Source organism: Athene cunicularia (assembly GCF_003259725.1).
Source record: "Athene cunicularia isolate RWA chromosome 1 unlocalized genomic scaffold, athCun1 chr1_part2, whole genome shotgun sequence".
Classification (NCBI taxonomy): Eukaryota; Metazoa; Chordata; class Aves; order Strigiformes; family Strigidae; genus Athene; species Athene cunicularia.
In genome coordinates, this window is record NW_020799092.1 from 67,782,006 (window position 1) to 67,799,330 (window position 17,325).

The window sequence follows — 17,325 nt, forward strand, 5'->3', positions numbered from 1 at the left end:
AAAATTAACTTTAAAGCTGTGTTCCTTCCTCCCTTTTCTCTTTTGATCTCCCTTATACATCTAAACAGCCTTTAGGCTCTTTGGAGAGAGACTCAAGCTTCTGTGTTTTTAATGAATTTTACTGCAGACCCTGCATTTCCAGAACGAGTCTTGTCAGAAGACCTGTATATGCAGATGCCTCCATTCTGCAAATAAGCTACTCTGCTTGTGGTACAGCCACTTGCAAGGTAAAACTCAGAGTTTACTCTTCTGAAAGCTCCATTTGCTGCAGTGTGGAAGGTGCAGAGTGCAGAGACTGGATCAAGCAGCTACAGAAGATATAAAATCCTGTCTGAAGCCCCATCAGATTTTTCAGAAGATGACTGTTGGCCTAGAGGTTCGTACCTTGTTATGGAGTACATTTCCACACCACTATGTACTTTTTCTATCAAAAATTAAGAGTGTTTTTCCCAAACTAAATGTTAAATCTATTTGCCATGAAGGTTTACAGTTCTCTACAAAAAGTTACACATGAGCGTTAGATGTGCAGCCCAGTTCTCTGAGATTCACTGGCCCAAATAACAGATACAGGTCTAGACAAGTAAATACCACGCTGAATTAGATCCTTGATATCATACCATCTGTGACATATCCAGAAAACTCAAAAATATGAATCCTACTTATGACCGAGATTACCATCTTGTAAAGATGAGTGTCTGAATTGTTTTGGGATTCTAAAATCTGACATTGAACAGCTTTCTTATTTTCAAATCTACCTTTTTCCCTTTGCATACAGTAAATTAACATTTACTCAGTGAGAACGTAAAAGAATATGAGTAAAAGGAGGTAGTCCATGCAGTAGATGACAGCAGGATACATAAAACTGTATCAAAGCTTACTTACTAACCCCCTTGGTTGAAGTCAAATATGTATCCTCTAGATTTCAGAATAAAGATTATGTCAATGCCATACTCCTTGCTCTGTAGGCCTAGTCTCTAATTACATTATTACTCCCCCTCCACACCCCCTACCTCATCTTACTCCATGTCCAAAATGAATAGGTGCTCAGAGAATGAATCAATACTGTGTAACATGGACATTGTTGGCAGCTGTGCTGATTTAGTTGCTTCTGCTATTGTAAGAGAGGTAGAAAACAAGGTGGGGGATTGGGAAGTATTAGTTATGAGTTCTTGTCACATTATGGATGGCTACCAAGAAGCAGGAGAGACTACACAAACAGAAAATATACAGTCAAATTTGCATCCTAGCTATTTACCTCTTAAAATTGCCAGCCACAAAGTTAAGAAACCACAAGTAGACTTTAAAAATGCATATTACAAAGCCATATTAGTAAAATATAGATTATATATTAGGTTTGTGCCTACCTCTACTTTTAATCTCTCCTGTCCTGCCCTTACGACACAGCTGCTACTGCTGACTCTCCAAAATACAGCATATCATTATTTTAATTCTGCTACAGGAGCCTTCACATCCACATGTAGACATCCACCCTCAGTAATTAACTAAATACTTCCCAGACATCAGAGCAACCCTGCTCACCAAAGCTTCCAGTTCTACCCAACACAGCAGCCTCTGTTCTGCAGCCATTGTGCGAGAGCCTCTCACATCAGTTTTCTCTTTTTACAATGACTTCTATATCTCCTGAAGCTATTTGTACTCATTCCCTCTTCTCAGAGCCTTCCATGGCTAGCTGCAACGGTGCCTCACTCTCTCCACCTTCCTAACAACTCTAGGCATGCCCACCTCCACGTTTCACCTCTTAATCTCCTCACAGAGGATGCTGTTGGGAACGCAGAGCAGAGGAACAGAGGACTTGTTGCTCCCAGGAAAGATAATTTTTCTTGAGTGCTAGCATGGAAACTTCACTCACCTCTTGCAGTGGTTCAAGTTGGGGAGAAACAGAACAAATAACAGGCCAGGTATTTTTTTTTCTTCCAAGACAGGTCATGAATTAATGAGAAATTTATTTCATGTCATTATGGCACAGATTCCAGTTTTAGCTAAACTTTATCACCTACAAAGATAGAGTGAGACAAAAAAATGACAATAGTTTCAGGAAAAAAGAAAGACCTGACATATCAAGAAACAATCCAGAAGTGTGACAAATTAAAAAACCCCTCTATTCCAGCTCAAAGCTTGTAGAAAAACAAGTCAAGAATAGACTAAAATGTTCTGTAGGTTCCCTCTATGCTGGTTAATAAATTAAAATGCCAGGAAGTGTTCCTGGGCACTGGAATACAATCATCTGTACTGTTTTTTTGGTTTTTTTTAGAAAAGCCCTGGCATAGTTTTTGTGGGGGCCAATAGCAAATAATTTTCATATACAGTTTGGGAGCTGCCATAGGCCAAGGACTATTCTCAGTTGGCCATCTGTGTATGGCCACCCCATATGGAAAGCTGGAAAAAAAGCTTCCAAGACAGCTTGTAAATGAGCCCGCACAGATACTGGAGAACAGTATGAATGTTGGTCATTCAATACCTCAGTACTAGTTTGTAGTCTCAGGCACATAAAATTTCCTACAATGGATATAACCATACAGATGCAGCCAAAGCCTAAAGGTACAGTGAAGTTAAGGTTGCTTAAGATAGTCACACCACCTGACTCCACCAGGGTAAAGCAACAAAGGGAAAAAGAAGATATAGCTTGGTGAATAGTTGGATGGCTTTTTTCAAATAAGATATTTATCAGAACTGAGTTTCCAGCATCTTCAGAGATGTGGGAGAATGGGTCCCAGAGGCTTGCTCAGCTGCCAGGGAATTAGTCCTCCACAGAGACCGGCACAGAGCGTTATCCTTTCCCAAAAACTTCATAGTTGCTCAGATGAAATATTTCAATATCTTCAAAGAAGAAAGGACAAAGTATTCATACCATGTCATGATGCTATTTTTAGGCCATCCTAATTTAATTTACCTCAATAAGAAAAGGTTGTGTCAGCACACACTATCACAGTGGCCTAGTATAACCTAGTGTCAGAGTTTTACACACAGCTTTGACTGGGAACAGTTTCTTTTATGTAATAGTTTGGCCTTTGTCTCTTTCCTGTTCCCCTATACACACATATACCTCTACAAGTTCTAAGGAAGAAACACAACCCTACCCACGGTATTCACACAGCTTTGGCAATGCCATTACTGCACTCCAGCTCAGCTTGATTTGCCATCGTGGAAGGGACAGGGACAAGACAAAGGGGATGAGGAAGAGAGAGTCACTGCCCAGTCAGCCAGACCACTGCACCCCAGCAAGGACCCAGCCAGTCACTCCACTTGCTTTACATCGCCCTACGGCCGCTGGCTCTTCACCTGGCTGTCAGAATAAAGATAATTTAGAGGGGTGAAGGAAGAGACAGTGTTAAAATGTAATTTTCTTTGGGCTTTCACATCCTACAAATATTATTCAGCTTCCCTTCAGTCCATGCATTAAGTGTGTCCAGCCTGTTAAGCATCTTTCTGACCCAAAAAGTAGATTAAATACTTAGAAACAGCCTTGGTATATATATATGAAGGAAGTACAATCTCTAGAATGATTTGAAAATGATTCTAAATTTTTTAAGGCGCTCAACAGCACAGATCTGTGCGTACTCGGCATACAAAGAGGCAATTCCTCCCAGAGAAAACTGCAGTAATACTTATATGAGAACTACAGACACAGGGAAGTATCTTAGAAACTCCAAAAAAAATAGATACCTGTAACCATCACATGTAGGAATGGATTAAAAGAGCTTTGAACTAACAAAGACTTTAGCAAGAGCATGTAAGAATGTCCACACTGTGGCAAACTGACTTTCAGCAAAGCACTTTGTTCAGCAAAAGCTATCAGATGGAGTGTCTGAAAAAAAGACTAGGAATTTGATGTGCCAGGTCTGTGAAGGATAACCAGCAGATACCGATTTTACACATCTGGGAACTCCTGATATTGAAAAACAATAATGCTTGCCATGGAAAGTGTGTCATAAACTACAAAATGACATAAATTGTGATAGAACTATCCCAGTCACCTTATAGAAAGCTTAAAGCACCAGACATTTGAAACAAACCATAACAAAACCACCAAAATCAAATCAAAACCAAACCCACTATTCCAGCAAGGACCAGAATAGTCTTTACTGAATAAAAAAGACAACATGAGGAAAGAAGATGGAGTGACAGTGCTTTAGGTTGCAGATGATTTCACAATGTTCTTCACAGCTTTGCCCCAGGACTTCTGCAATTGGTCACTTCTGGACTTCAAACAGGAGATCCAGAAGGGAATGATTTCAGAAGTGTTATCTTCCAGATGAACTTGAATGAAATCTCATGAAACACAAACAAATGACTTTTAAAAAGCAACAGCACCAGCACTAAGACCAAGGAAGCTTGCTTTCCTCAGGGTTTGTGTCTTGTGATCAGCTGAGGACTGCAGTCAAATCTATTTTCCCACAGTTAAGGCATTTGTAAACATTTTCTGCCATGTGGATTCTCTTTTGCTTACTAACATCAGCCCATGAATGCCCTTCTTTACAGGATTTTTCTCAGGATCTTCTCTCCTCACACAGTGGGGTCTACCACAAACTCATTGGAGCAATTGTGTTTGGTTTTTTTTTTTCCTCTTTAGAACTTAAGCATCTGTCAAATTCATTTAAATCATCTGCAGAATTATAAACCAATAGTGAGGTTGGAGAGAGAGGAGAAAAACAAACTAACATGTCTGTGCCAAGTAATTGCCAAAGTCCCATTCCTTTAGTGACCTGACTACAAACAAGGATGATAAAAATCTTTAATAACAGAAGCATCAGGTAATCTAAGTATGGATACAGTCTCATCAGGTAAACATGATAGAGTATTGTTTAAAATTATTAAAACTATCTGCCTTTTTTTGAAAGGTCATTAAAAATCAGTGACTTGGTACAATTTCCTTCTTAGGATGAACATTTGCCGTATTTATGACACACAGACTGGCATGTTTGAAGTGTACATATGAATAGATGCAGGATAAATCTCAAGTGCTGAGTGATGAAGAATATAATGATTTGAATGAAACTTACAAAGCAACAATTTATTACTGTTGGTTAACCCCCCCTGAATTCATCAATAAAGAAATTCAGAAATCATCCAGTCCCCAAGAGCAACACAGTAAATATGCTGAAACATGAAGCTGTACATTGGGACTCAGAAAATCCAAAGTCTCTGTTTATCTTAAATTTGTCACTCCACAGCTTTTTTCCAGCTATAAACTACAAGCAAATCATCAAATACAAAGTAGCTGTGACAATTCCCACACCAACATGTTGTCTGTTCTGAGTCGACAGAGCATCTGCATAACATCATTTATGAAAATCAACGTGAGAGTGTCAATTATGAGTGTTTTACCAAGTGAATATAAACAGGTCACTTGTAACTTTATGATAATTCAATTAAAACAAAAATATCAATAAGCATAGGTTTTTATATATAAAAGTGTTGTTTATTGTAAGGAAACTTTAAATATAACCAACAATATTGAAAATATCGTGACTGGCATTTATGGCCTTGATTGTAGTTTACTGCCATACAAGTAATTTCTAGCATTTTTCTTAATCACATCAAGCTAGTGCAAAATATAGGTAGCTTTTAGAGATTAAGCATACAGAATGACAAGAGTGTAGATTTTGGTTATCTCATATTTCCTTCTAGTATAACAGGCTTCTCTTTTTTCCATAAATCAAAAGTACAAAGGCAAGTTATCATATGTGCAATTATTCGTACCAGGTTTCTAAGTTTTAAAAAACCCAAATTTGTCATTTTGTCCAGATTGTATTTTGTTAGGAATCTGACTTATAATTTATACCATACTGTATGATATAAATTATATATTGTTATAATATTATATAATCATAATTTCATATACAGGTATGATTATATAAATTGTCAGAACATATCACTAACTATAGGATCATAATGACATCAACATACACAAATATATGGCATTAGAAAAGTCATTATCTAAGAAGGAAAGATGTTCTAATTCAGGTGTTTGGGACAGGGCACAAGCAGCTTTCCTACAACTCTTGTAGTATCATTTTGGCAGAACTACTGCCAGTTACCATTATGTGCACTAACTTTCCATGTACATCAACAGATAGGTCAATAAGCAGTATTAAAATTGGACTGTGCCTGAAATTTCCAGTCACAGACCCTTGTAAGCAATGAGTCCTGTGCTCCTAATTAAGATGATACTCTCTCTCCTCAGTCTCAGAATGTATCCCATGCTATTATAACTAAAAAGATATTTTTTGGTGACCTACAGGTTTTTGAAAGCAGGACATGTTAGCTTTAACAACTACATACTTTCCAGACTTGTGCAAAGCTTTTGAAGTATTGATCTTTTAAATTAAAAAAATTTTTCTTACTTCCTTATAAGGATTTTTCAAGGACAAGCTTAGTTTAGCATGGCTTTTGGTATCAACCACTTCAGTAATTGAATCCGGTCTTTGATAGCTAAGATTAGACTGCAAGAAGAGAGATATACAGAAATCATTTAATTTGAAATAGGTAAAATATTTAACAGATAAAAAAGATCTAAAATAAAAAGAGAAGAAAAATGCATAAATATAAAACAAGGAAGAAGGAAAACAATATAGGTTATGTATGATTAGGTAGAACATGACAATGACCTATGCCTTTGCTTTTAAAGCATTAAGGTTAATTTGTCAGCTGTCCTCACTCTAGACTGTACAGAATACATGTAACTAATAAAAAATGCAATTTATTGCAAAAATATACAAGTCCTCTAAATTGCATAAGATATTACAATGTCGTGCTGAAACATGACATATTAAATGAAGAGGACTTTAAAACAAATTACAAAACGTTAAAAATCAGATTTGGGTCATGAGCGTTACACAAAACGCATTGTCATGCTTTATCTTACGATTAATCTTGTGATTCACTACATCTGTGATAAATGCAACATAAAATCATGACAACTGTAATAGTCAGAAAGTAATATCTACTGTATATCTTCTGTATTAATACATATAAACACTTTGTGTGCACTAATACTTTCAACATATCACATTCAAACTAACAGTCTTTCCCGAAAAGTTGTAACCTTTTTGAAGAACAGAAGCTGGTTTAACAAGTTTATCGCATGTGGATTTTCTGTAATCTACTCTTTAAGGAAATGCTGTGTTAAAGGACTTGCTTTTCAAAGGTGCTATGCTACTATGGGTCTTCTTAATGACAGATAGAACCATCAGTGCTAAGCACTTTCAAAAATCAAATCCACAATTTATTAAATTCTTGTTTTGTTTACTATTATTTCCACTGTAATAAGTCAAAAAAAACCCCAAAACAAAAAACCCAAACCCGCTCTTAAAATCACAGAAAATGCTTGGCATCTATAGGAAGAGAGACAATTTCTCAGTGGACAAACCACTACTGTGCTATATTCTCATAACAGATCTTGTCGCTCCAATGTTTAGCTCATGCACTGGGATCGGCAATGTCCATGTTTGTTCCAAACAGAGCAACTAGCTGCTCTTCATAGTTTGCAATGTTTCTTTTCAGAATTTCCATACAAGGTCCCAAAAGCCTTTCAAATGCCTGCACATCCATAACTAAGATAAAAGGAGAGAGAAAGAGAAAGAATATAACATGCTCGTCAGTTGCAGACACTAATCTTGGTGTTTATGACATTCCAATGTAAAATTTTAAACGATAACAGGACAGATACTACTGAGGCATATACTTTGCACAGAAGAGAACCATTTACCATAGCAAAGTCAAGATCAACCAACACATTGCTGTCTTGAAACTTCATGAATAAACTTAGAATTTGTCGCATTTCTTATTTTTAAAATATTTTCATATTCAGATTTATGTCACCCAAGAGCTGCTGAAGAAGTCTAGAGGGGCCTGGATTCCTCCACAGAATAACAGTTTTAAGACCCTTGAGACTTAAAAAAAAATACATCCTTTGCAGATGTTGTTGGCTGTATTTGGGGTCTAACTTAGTGTTTTTCCTTGCTATTTTTACTTTCTTCCACCCAGTGTAAATTGTAATAGATACTTATTTTCCATCAAATGTATGAAAAGTTGGAGATAGTAATTCACATGCAATGTCAATGTGTAGCCAACTAGAATATTCTCTTTACCTGATCACATAATGTTACCATCTATAGTTCTAGCTGATAGGCCAGGGAAACTTCATACTTTAACCAGCTTCCATCCTGGTGGCCTGCAGTCTCTTGGCTCCTGAGAAAAGTTCAAGACCTCTGCTATTTGGGAAGTGCCGGAGATCTTAGTGACTCACCCATATTGGGTAATGACACACTTCCTCACCATTGCCCCTTATCCTTTCCTCTCTGTCATTGATCTTTATTGTGTGATCATCTTTGTGTATTTGGATATAAGGATACCTTTATAAGTTAGTGGGAAACTTTTTGGTTATTGATTTTGCAATCAAACTGTCATTCAGGAATGCCAAATCAGTCTTTACTGTTTTCCCACAATTAGATGCAAATATTTAGGAGCTAAACATCAGACCATGAAAAGCAATAGATGCAAAAGATTGTCTATAAGCACAACTCCTATGGTCTTTGCTTTTCCTGTGCCTGAGACTACAGTCTGACAGAATTAACAAATTAACAGCTGGTGAACACAAAGAATTTGTTAAGGCTTAAGTCATGGTGATAAAATGGGACAGAATTTTTACCAGTTATTTCTTGGATGAGAATCAGTCTACTGAGGAAATACTTTACTTTTCTGCAGAGCACTAGACATTTATTCGATATCTATAAATGGTTTGCAGCAATACTCTGTGCTGTCCAGAAACAATTTTTACTTCCATGCAATCAAAGAAACATTGGAGAATTTGTGTTTAAAACCAGTTATCAATCAAAAATAATTTTTGCAGATAAATAATGTAAATAGGAATGCATGGTAATAGATGATGTATTTAAGCAGTCTTATTTGGTTAAATATAATTAAATCTTATATTCTGCTTAAATTTAAATGTAATTAAATCTTATATTCTGGAGAAAGACAGAGTTCACAAGAAAAACAACCAGATATATTATGTATCATTTTATATTAAATATAAAATATTATTGTACAATACCTAAACATTTGACAGTGCCAAGAGCAAATGCAGAAGCGGCTCGTGGTTTGTTAGTTACAAGAGCAAGTTCTCCAAAATACTGTCCTCTTGAGCATCGAGCTATTTCAACTGCTCCATTCTCTTCTACATCTTGTTTACCCTGAAATATCAGGTTAAAAAAAGAAAGGAAGACAGAGAATGAGAGATTTGCTGAACTCAGGATTGCATAAGCAAAAATAGTAACAATGGTAGTATTACTGTTTAACACTTAGAATACATCAAGATCTAAAAAAAAAATAAAATAAATCTGTGTTTTGGGGATGTTTACCTTTCGTGTCATTATAATCCTTACTTCTCCAGATTCCACAATGAAGAAAGAATCAGCCAAGTCACCCTGTAAAAGAAAAAAATAAAATCAGTACAGGAAATGTGAAATTTCCTTTTTAGTTTCATGGTAACATTAAGATATTTGCAGCCAGAGTCTTGAAGCTCATCTTTTTGATACCTGTGGCAGAAGAAATCACTTTCAATGTGAAAACCATACTTAAGGCACATAATCAAAACATCTAGACAGAACTGACAGCAAGGTCTCTTCATGAAAAGGCATAGCTGACTGCCTTATAAAAAAGCAGAGAAAAACAATGTTATGGAAGATTTTAGGATCCTTACTCCTGTTTCTGCACCTTTGTATTCCTTCCAAATAACTTCATGTATAGAGTTTTCAGTATAAAAAGTCTCCAAGGGCTAGCTGACATCCAGTAATAATTCTGGGGCAAGACAAACTCAGTTGCCTACCCAGAAGAGTTTAATTCTGCTTTCTTATTCAAAAGATTATCATATTTTATCAACAAAACCAAGGCTAAGTCTTCAGTGCTCCTTACTGGAAGCAAACATTCTTTTATATAGTTTGAATTTCTGAGTATACTAAGAATGTTGACTCCTTTATTCATACCAATGAAGAGGACTATTTTTCAAAGTATTGTAAGTGAAAAACTAGCTTCTGAAACAAAATAACCACCTCCTTAGATGCAAGATTCATGGGTTTTGTTTCATCTGAGAAAGAAAAACATAGTTTTAAAGTATGTATTGTAAATAGATAACATGATAATTGTTACCTATTGGAAAAGACAAACTGAAACTAGAAATAAACTCTACCTGAGCAATTATTTGTTCTCCATCTTTGTACACTTTGGTGCCAATCACGTCAACCACTTTTAAACGCTCAGATACCTTCATTTAAAAAAAGAAAATGTAAGAAATATTTGGTTAACATTACAATATTATATTTAAGAAGTCCTTTCATATTTCATGAATCTTTGCATAGAATAGTATAGAGTAGAAAATAGTATCTTTATTTTCCTGTTTTGATAATCATTAAAAAAAGAACTCCTGAATAGTGTTTCAGAGGGTATATTATAGTCTTAACAGCTAGATATTTTGACAGACCTTCCATTTTTGTAAGACATCGATATATCCCAAGTCTTCAAAAATTATTTTCAGAAAAGCATGCATATAAATATATAACTGTTAAATTAAAATATTCTGAAATTTCCTAAGGAGGAGTTTAATTTTATTGGCTATTATCTAGTAAAATTAAGCTTAAGAAAATGAAGGTAAAAGTAAAAAAATTAGGTTTTTTTAAAATACAATATTAACAATAGTTCTATATCCTGAAAATTTAGAAATAACAAAAATATGGTCTTCAAAACAAAAGTATGCAAAATTTTATTGTGGAAAAAAGTTGAATTCCAAATTTAAGCTGTGCAAAATCAGAATCTTATCATGTACCTCTGATACAGCCATTAAAATAATGCAATAGAAATCTTACTTCTAAAGATTTAAGGAATGGCAATGACTCAATGAAATTTTCATACATTCTTCTCTTTTTGGCATTATTTTTTACAATGATTCTTCGGAATGTTACCCTGTCCTGTAAACACAAAATGAGAAAGAGTTTATTAACTGAAAATATGTCTGTGGTAGAAGATACTTTAGAAATGTCTGAACATGTTAAAATTAACCAATTTTAGTCACTCAATGTATCCATCAAGCTAGCTGCATAGTCCTTCCATACAGTCAGTTGAGAAAGATTCCTCTAGAGGTCGATAAAGAGCTCCTCAAAGTTAAGCTCCTGATATGATTCATGTCAAAAGCAGGCAGAGAAATCATATAGCGTTCACATACAGAGGGTAGAGAGTTTACACTAAACAGGTTGGCTACACAATGAATGCTGAGTGGGTAATTTAAGATCTTTAAGGAATCCTCAATATTTAATTTACAAAGTTTATTCATTATCCTGAGGTCTCATACATATTGATATGTACTCAAAGAGGTTTTTATATTATTGTACAAACAAAACCAAAATACATGGATCTGGGCCTTAGGTCGCAGTCCACTTTCTGCTGTTTCAGCAGAACATGATTCACTGCTGCCCTAAACAGCCAACTGGACATTCCTTAGCATTTGGCAATCCAAGTGAAGCAGACAGATGGAAAAACTACACGTATGCGGTTTTCTTCTCTTAACATCATATGACTGTGTCCTGGTGACAGACAGAGCTGAAATGCTTTCCAAGCCTTTGCTGCTACAGGTGGGACTTGGGGCCTGTACAACCCAATCCAATTTAAAGCCATTCCTCTAGTGTCCCAAACTCTGCCATGAGCCCAAAAGTCATATGGATTAAGTTGGTGCAAACCCATGTGTTTCACTTCTACAGGAAAATGTTATTGTTGGGATCAGTCATTAGATTGATATGTACATCTCGAAGAAGATGGCTATCCTGGTTTTACTCTTTTGATAAATTATATTACTGTTGCCAAAGATCCAGATAGTATAACAGTGATAAATAACCTAATATTCGAATTTAACTCTGGAACCAAAGGTATTTCCTATCAAGATGAGCAAAAACATTTTATATATGTGTCTTAAGTAATTGTCAAGTGGTTTGCAACTTGGAAAATTATCATTAAAAGAGAACAAAGATTTTTTAAAAACTCAGTGTTTTCTTTAACCTCAGGTTTGCTTCTGCAGATTCTGGAAAAAGACACTATTGTGTTGGGAGTTCTCAATTTTTAAAATTAAACTTTCTTCAATTATAATTCATTTTTTAAATGCTGATATAGCATACCAGTGCCATTTACATGAAGTATTTAAAACAAGTAATATCTTAAAACAAGTATTTCACTTACCAAACCCCAGATGGCACCAGGAGAGGTAGCTATAATTGTAGCTGCTCTGGGTGTATTGTACATTAAGGCCAACTCACCAAAACTTCCTCGGTTATCATAGGTTCCAACACACCTCCCAACACCGTCACATTTTACATAAATATCATATGTACCTCTGTTAATAAAATATATAAATACAGTGAGTAGAATTGAGTCCTCATCTTTGCTAAGCAGCCTCTCAGAATGTTTTTTTCATTGCATGAATTCCAAAGAGAAAGCATTTGAAACATACATTTGCTTGTTTATTAAACATCTTGCAGAGACATCTCAATTACTTCCATAAATAATAAAAGTAGTTCCTTTTTAAAGGGAAGGATACGGTTATTAGTTTTTACATTAATGCAGTTTAAAGATAGACTGGGTGTAAAGTGATCTATTGATCCCCAGAACTAATAAAAAATTAATCAAAATCTGTTTCTTAATTTCATTTTAAGCACATTAAATACAAATGTAACAAGTCTTTGCAAAAATTGCTATATGATCACAAAAATAATAATGAAAGTTATTTAACATTTAAAATATTTTAAAGAAGTAATTTATACTGTAATAAATAGAGGAGATGCAAAAACCAAGAAATGTATATGAAAAGCAACATAAGATGATGAAATAGAGATATATATTTATGTAATATGTTGTGGATTTCTTTTCCCCATCATTAAATTAGTAATTTTTTTGCTTTAGGAATGCAGTAAAATCTGGTATCTTGTAAAACATGACATAGCCATTCCCATTGATGCTGAGCCATTATTTTGTTCAGCGCTGAGTATTTGTATAGTACGTGTTGATAAATCATGTGAATGTAATGCAAAAATCTGTACAATGATTTCATTGATAAGGGACTTAGAAGTGATTCACTGCACCTAAAAACTGCAAGGCTGACAGAATACTGTGAACTCCCTGCAGCTTTTTGGATAAGAGATGACAAAGTGTAACCTCACAAAGCTGAAAAACATTGACTCTTCAGAAAAGAATCATGACATACTTCTACAATCTTCTGACTGAATATTTCAGTTGGAAGGGACGTACAGTGGTCATCTCGTCCAACTGCCTGACCACTTCAGGGCTAACCAAAAGCTAAAGCGTGTTAAGGGCATTATCCAAATGCCTTTGAAACACTGACAGGATTGGAGAGCATCAACCAACTCTCTAGGAAGGCTTTTCCAGTGTTTGACTACCATTTTGATAGAGAAATGGTTCCTACCATCCAGTCTAAACCTCTCCTGGTGCAGCTTTAAACCATTCCTATTTGTTCTCTCACTGGATACCAGGGACAAAAGCTCAGCACCTCACTCTCCACTTCCCGTCCTCAGGAAGATGTAGAGAGCAATGAGGTGACTCCTCAGCCTCCTTTTCTCCAAACTAGACAAGCTCAAAGTCCTTAGTCACTCATCATAGGACATGCCTTTGGGATCTAGCAATTCATAAAGAGGACAGGGACATATTTCCATATGAAAAATCTGCCTCATTTCAAAAACCACTCCCTGTAGCTCAGACAGAACTGTACTAATTCAACATGTGTTGTTTTTTCTTTCTCCCATGCAAACATATGTCAGAGCTAAATAGAAGTATGTAGAGAAATAGATTTTTCTCAATGGACTTTTGCATAATACTTTGTGCTGTGATAAGACATAGGAATTCACCTATCAATGACGTAGAAGTTGTCACCATCATCCCCTTGATCAATGACATGTTCCCCTCCTTCAACCAGCTTTTCAAACATTGCATCTAACACCTGAGACATCTGTTCCTATTTAAAAGAACACAGACAAAGACAAGAAATTATAATCTGCTTTTAACATTTTACTTGAATTTAACTGTTCAGCCTCCCAATATGCAAATAAAAAATGTTCATGGATGGAAAATATTCATGCTACAGAAATGCATGGATCAATCAGAAAGACAATTTTGTGTTCAGTGTTAGCTTTTTCCTCTTCCAGTGTTCAGAGCCCAGCTTCCCTTCTTGTCCCTGCCAATGATAATACAGATCTTGTCTGCAACATAAATTGCTCATAAGCATCTGAAGACAGAATCTCACCCTTCACAACTGTGTGACATTATACAGTTAAAAGAAAAAAAAATGTATCCCTTACTGCAAACAATACACTTACCTGTTTTTTTGTCTTTAGAACTATTTTATAGAATTTAAAGTTTCAAAATAATTATAAAGTATTTTGAAAAACTAAATTATACAATGCCAGCACAATGGTGGGATAGATGTAACCAAAAGGTCTGCAGTGCTTTGATTAAGGTAATGCTGGGCTCATACACAGCTATAAAACTACTTTGTTAATTTGAATGCAATACAAATGTTTAGAGAGAAATATTAACAGACTAGCAAAATGTCATCATCTGAATTATGACTGTCTAGTAACAAAACCAAATCACTAATCACATAGTTTATCTTGTTTGGTGTAAATCTGCTAAAATTTAACCATTCACATCTAAAAAACCCGAAGAGAGCTGACTGTGGATTAAAAATATGAGTTCTAAAGATAACTTAAAAATTTAAATTTTATTTTCAATCTATCCAGTAATATGCCTGAAATTCTGATAATAAATACAAAATTGTCCTCTAGTTTTTGAAACTTATTAAGTATGTATCATACTGGAACAAGCAGATTCTAGTGACAATCATGCTAGGGAAAAGCCTGTAGATTTAGATCCCCACGCATTTTACAAAGGTTCAGTTCACAGCATTTCCAGCCATCAAAAGATGGCATTTGCTTTTCCAAAGAAGACAGTCCTCGAGAGTCCTTCTGCAGCCCTCAGAGATAACCACACTAGATATTTCAGAATCATTCTCTAGAGATTCCCCTTTCTTGCCTCTCATGATAGAGATCTACTGTAACTCACAGACACAATTTTTAGACAGATAAAATTAGGTGGAATGAATTCCATCCTCATTCTGTTGAATTTCTTCACTTACTCAAAGCTTTTAAAAATATCAGCAGTATCATGTTATCCCAGCCTTTTTAAAAAGTGGAAGCTAAATACAATTTTATTTCACAGAGTTCACTGTGTGGAGGCAAAAAGAACAAAAGAATGGCAGCATCCATCCTCAGTACAGCTGATCATCACAAATTACAGTAAGACATCGTGCGGCTAACCTAGGCTAGCAAGTAATCATTTAACTGTGTCACTATTTAGTACTCTCTTTAGTATGGACAGGATGTATTTGCAAAAAAGAAGGATCAGTTTACTATCAGTGAATGGGCTGTACTTCATTTCAGAGGAAGAGAAAAGTGTGTGTGTGCCGTTGGGAGAGACCGAAAAGTTGGTACAGGAGTTGCATTTTTAAAACTTTCATGCTTAAATTGATAGGTAATATTACTTCAGTCTTTTCAGTTCTCCCTATGTAAACTAAAAGGAACTCCTACAAGAATCTGCAAAACTGACCTAATGTCAGTTAATTGTCTAAAGCATTTGAAGCCACAGACAAGTGAATAATTACGCCATAGTTACAGTCGTCATTACTGTCTCAGTCACCCTTGCTTCGAGTGTGGATTTAACTGCTGGGAGGCAAGACTGCAAAGGAGCATTAGCTTCTTTATCTGCATCAGCCAGCATGATATATCCTCTCATATCACCTAAAGTGGAGATGATATGGGGTTTTTCCCTCTCTTACTCAGACCAAGGTACTACCCTAGTTTTATACCAACTTAAATGAACTGTGCTAGGAAAGTACTTTTGCATATTTAGATCAGTCAGAATCAGAGACTACAACTAAGAAGTACAAACTCAACAGGACCAGGGGATGAACTCAGGCACTGACATGATATGGTCTGAGCTGGTTTGCTCTTGGTGCAATTGTCAGAACAGCTGGTACAGTTTCAGCACATGCCAACTATCACTCCTACTGACAAACCCTGGTCATGACTTGGAGGAATGCTTGAGCCAGGGCTTCTTCCCAGTAAACATAAAACCACCCTGGTTAGGTGCTTGGTTTAGTGCGGTTATGAGGCAAGGAAGGTGCAAGAGAGTTTAGCTGTACGTAATGTATGTCATATTGCATGGCATGGCCTCAGGGACAGAGAACGTTTTATGATCTAGTTTGTTGTTACCAACTACTGAACTGAATAAAGGTGACAAGAATAGAAAGTTTCAAAATAAGCTACTGCAGTCAGTCAAACTCTGCCTTTAGGCATCCTTCTTAATCTTCCGGTAAACAAAATCTGTATTTCTAGTCAATCAAATGATATTTTTCCCTGTAATTAAAGCCTTCAAACTACTGAATTAAGAAAACATTTAATATGAAGGGAATGTGACTGTGACAACTAGTTAAAAACAGTTAGCAGATATTCTTAGCTCTTTAGTCCCAAAACATGTAAATCAACTCCACAACCTCCCTGGGCAACCTGTTCAAGCATTTGACCACCCTCACAGTAAAAAGGAGTTTCTTAAACAGATTTTTTTTTTTTTTTGCATTTCAGCTTGTGTGTGTTGTCTTGATTCTGTCACAGCACCACTTGAGAGCAAGGCTGGTCAACAGATTGGTGCCTCCATCTGCTGTAGAAAAGCACTCTTATCTCTTTGGTGGACCCTTAAAAGGTGCTGTCAAGCTCCTGTTTGTCCTGCCTGATGCTATGCAGTCTTTCTCATGTCCTTCTTCAGTTCCTTCAGCTGGCAGCTCAGCACTCTGGCCACAGCACATATCCCATAGGGGAAGCCACCACTGCCCCCCAGCCTTCAGGAGAGATACCTGACACTCACTCCCAGCAGCCTGAGACAAAGATGGTCACTTTGTACCTCTGGATCCGGGTTTAAACCTCTAGATGTGCCATGGTTGGCTGGTTCAGCTGGTGCTGGGGAGCACTCCCTGTGGCACATCATCACTGTCATTGCACCAGTGCTAGCAGTCTCACACTGTCTGGCGCAGTTTCCAGTTCCCCTTCAAACTTCCATCTGCTCAAACTACCTCAACTACAAAGTCTCTGCTAGTTTGTCCTCTGCTGTGCTCCTGTGAGCTCTCTCTCATCAACAGCAGCTACACAGATGTTCTTAATCAACATTTCACTAGGAGTCTGATGCTCCCTCACAGTCTTC

The 17,325-nt window shown here is 36.2% G+C and overlaps 1 protein-coding gene across 2 annotated transcripts in view; it reads right to left on the reverse strand.

The window, feature by feature from the left end:
- Nucleotides 1-5,418: 5,418 nt before the first annotated feature.
- PRKAR2B (protein kinase cAMP-dependent type II regulatory subunit beta) overlaps nt 5,419-17,325 on the reverse strand; it is a 59,233-nt gene continuing 47,326 nt past the window's right edge. For both annotated transcript variants that reach the window (XM_026868531.1, XM_026868530.1), the window contains exons 5-11: nt 13,923-14,029; nt 12,244-12,397; nt 10,884-10,985; nt 10,211-10,285; nt 9,384-9,449; nt 9,077-9,215; nt 5,419-7,574 (exon numbers count right to left, since the gene is read on the reverse strand). In XM_026868531.1, the coding sequence (XP_026724332.1) occupies nt 7,441-7,574; nt 9,077-9,215; nt 9,384-9,449; nt 10,211-10,285; nt 10,884-10,985; nt 12,244-12,397; nt 13,923-14,029 (777 nt within the window). In that variant the 3' untranslated portion in view covers nt 5,419-7,440. The remainder of the gene's footprint in view (nt 7,575-9,076; nt 9,216-9,383; nt 9,450-10,210; nt 10,286-10,883; nt 10,986-12,243; nt 12,398-13,922; nt 14,030-17,325) is intronic.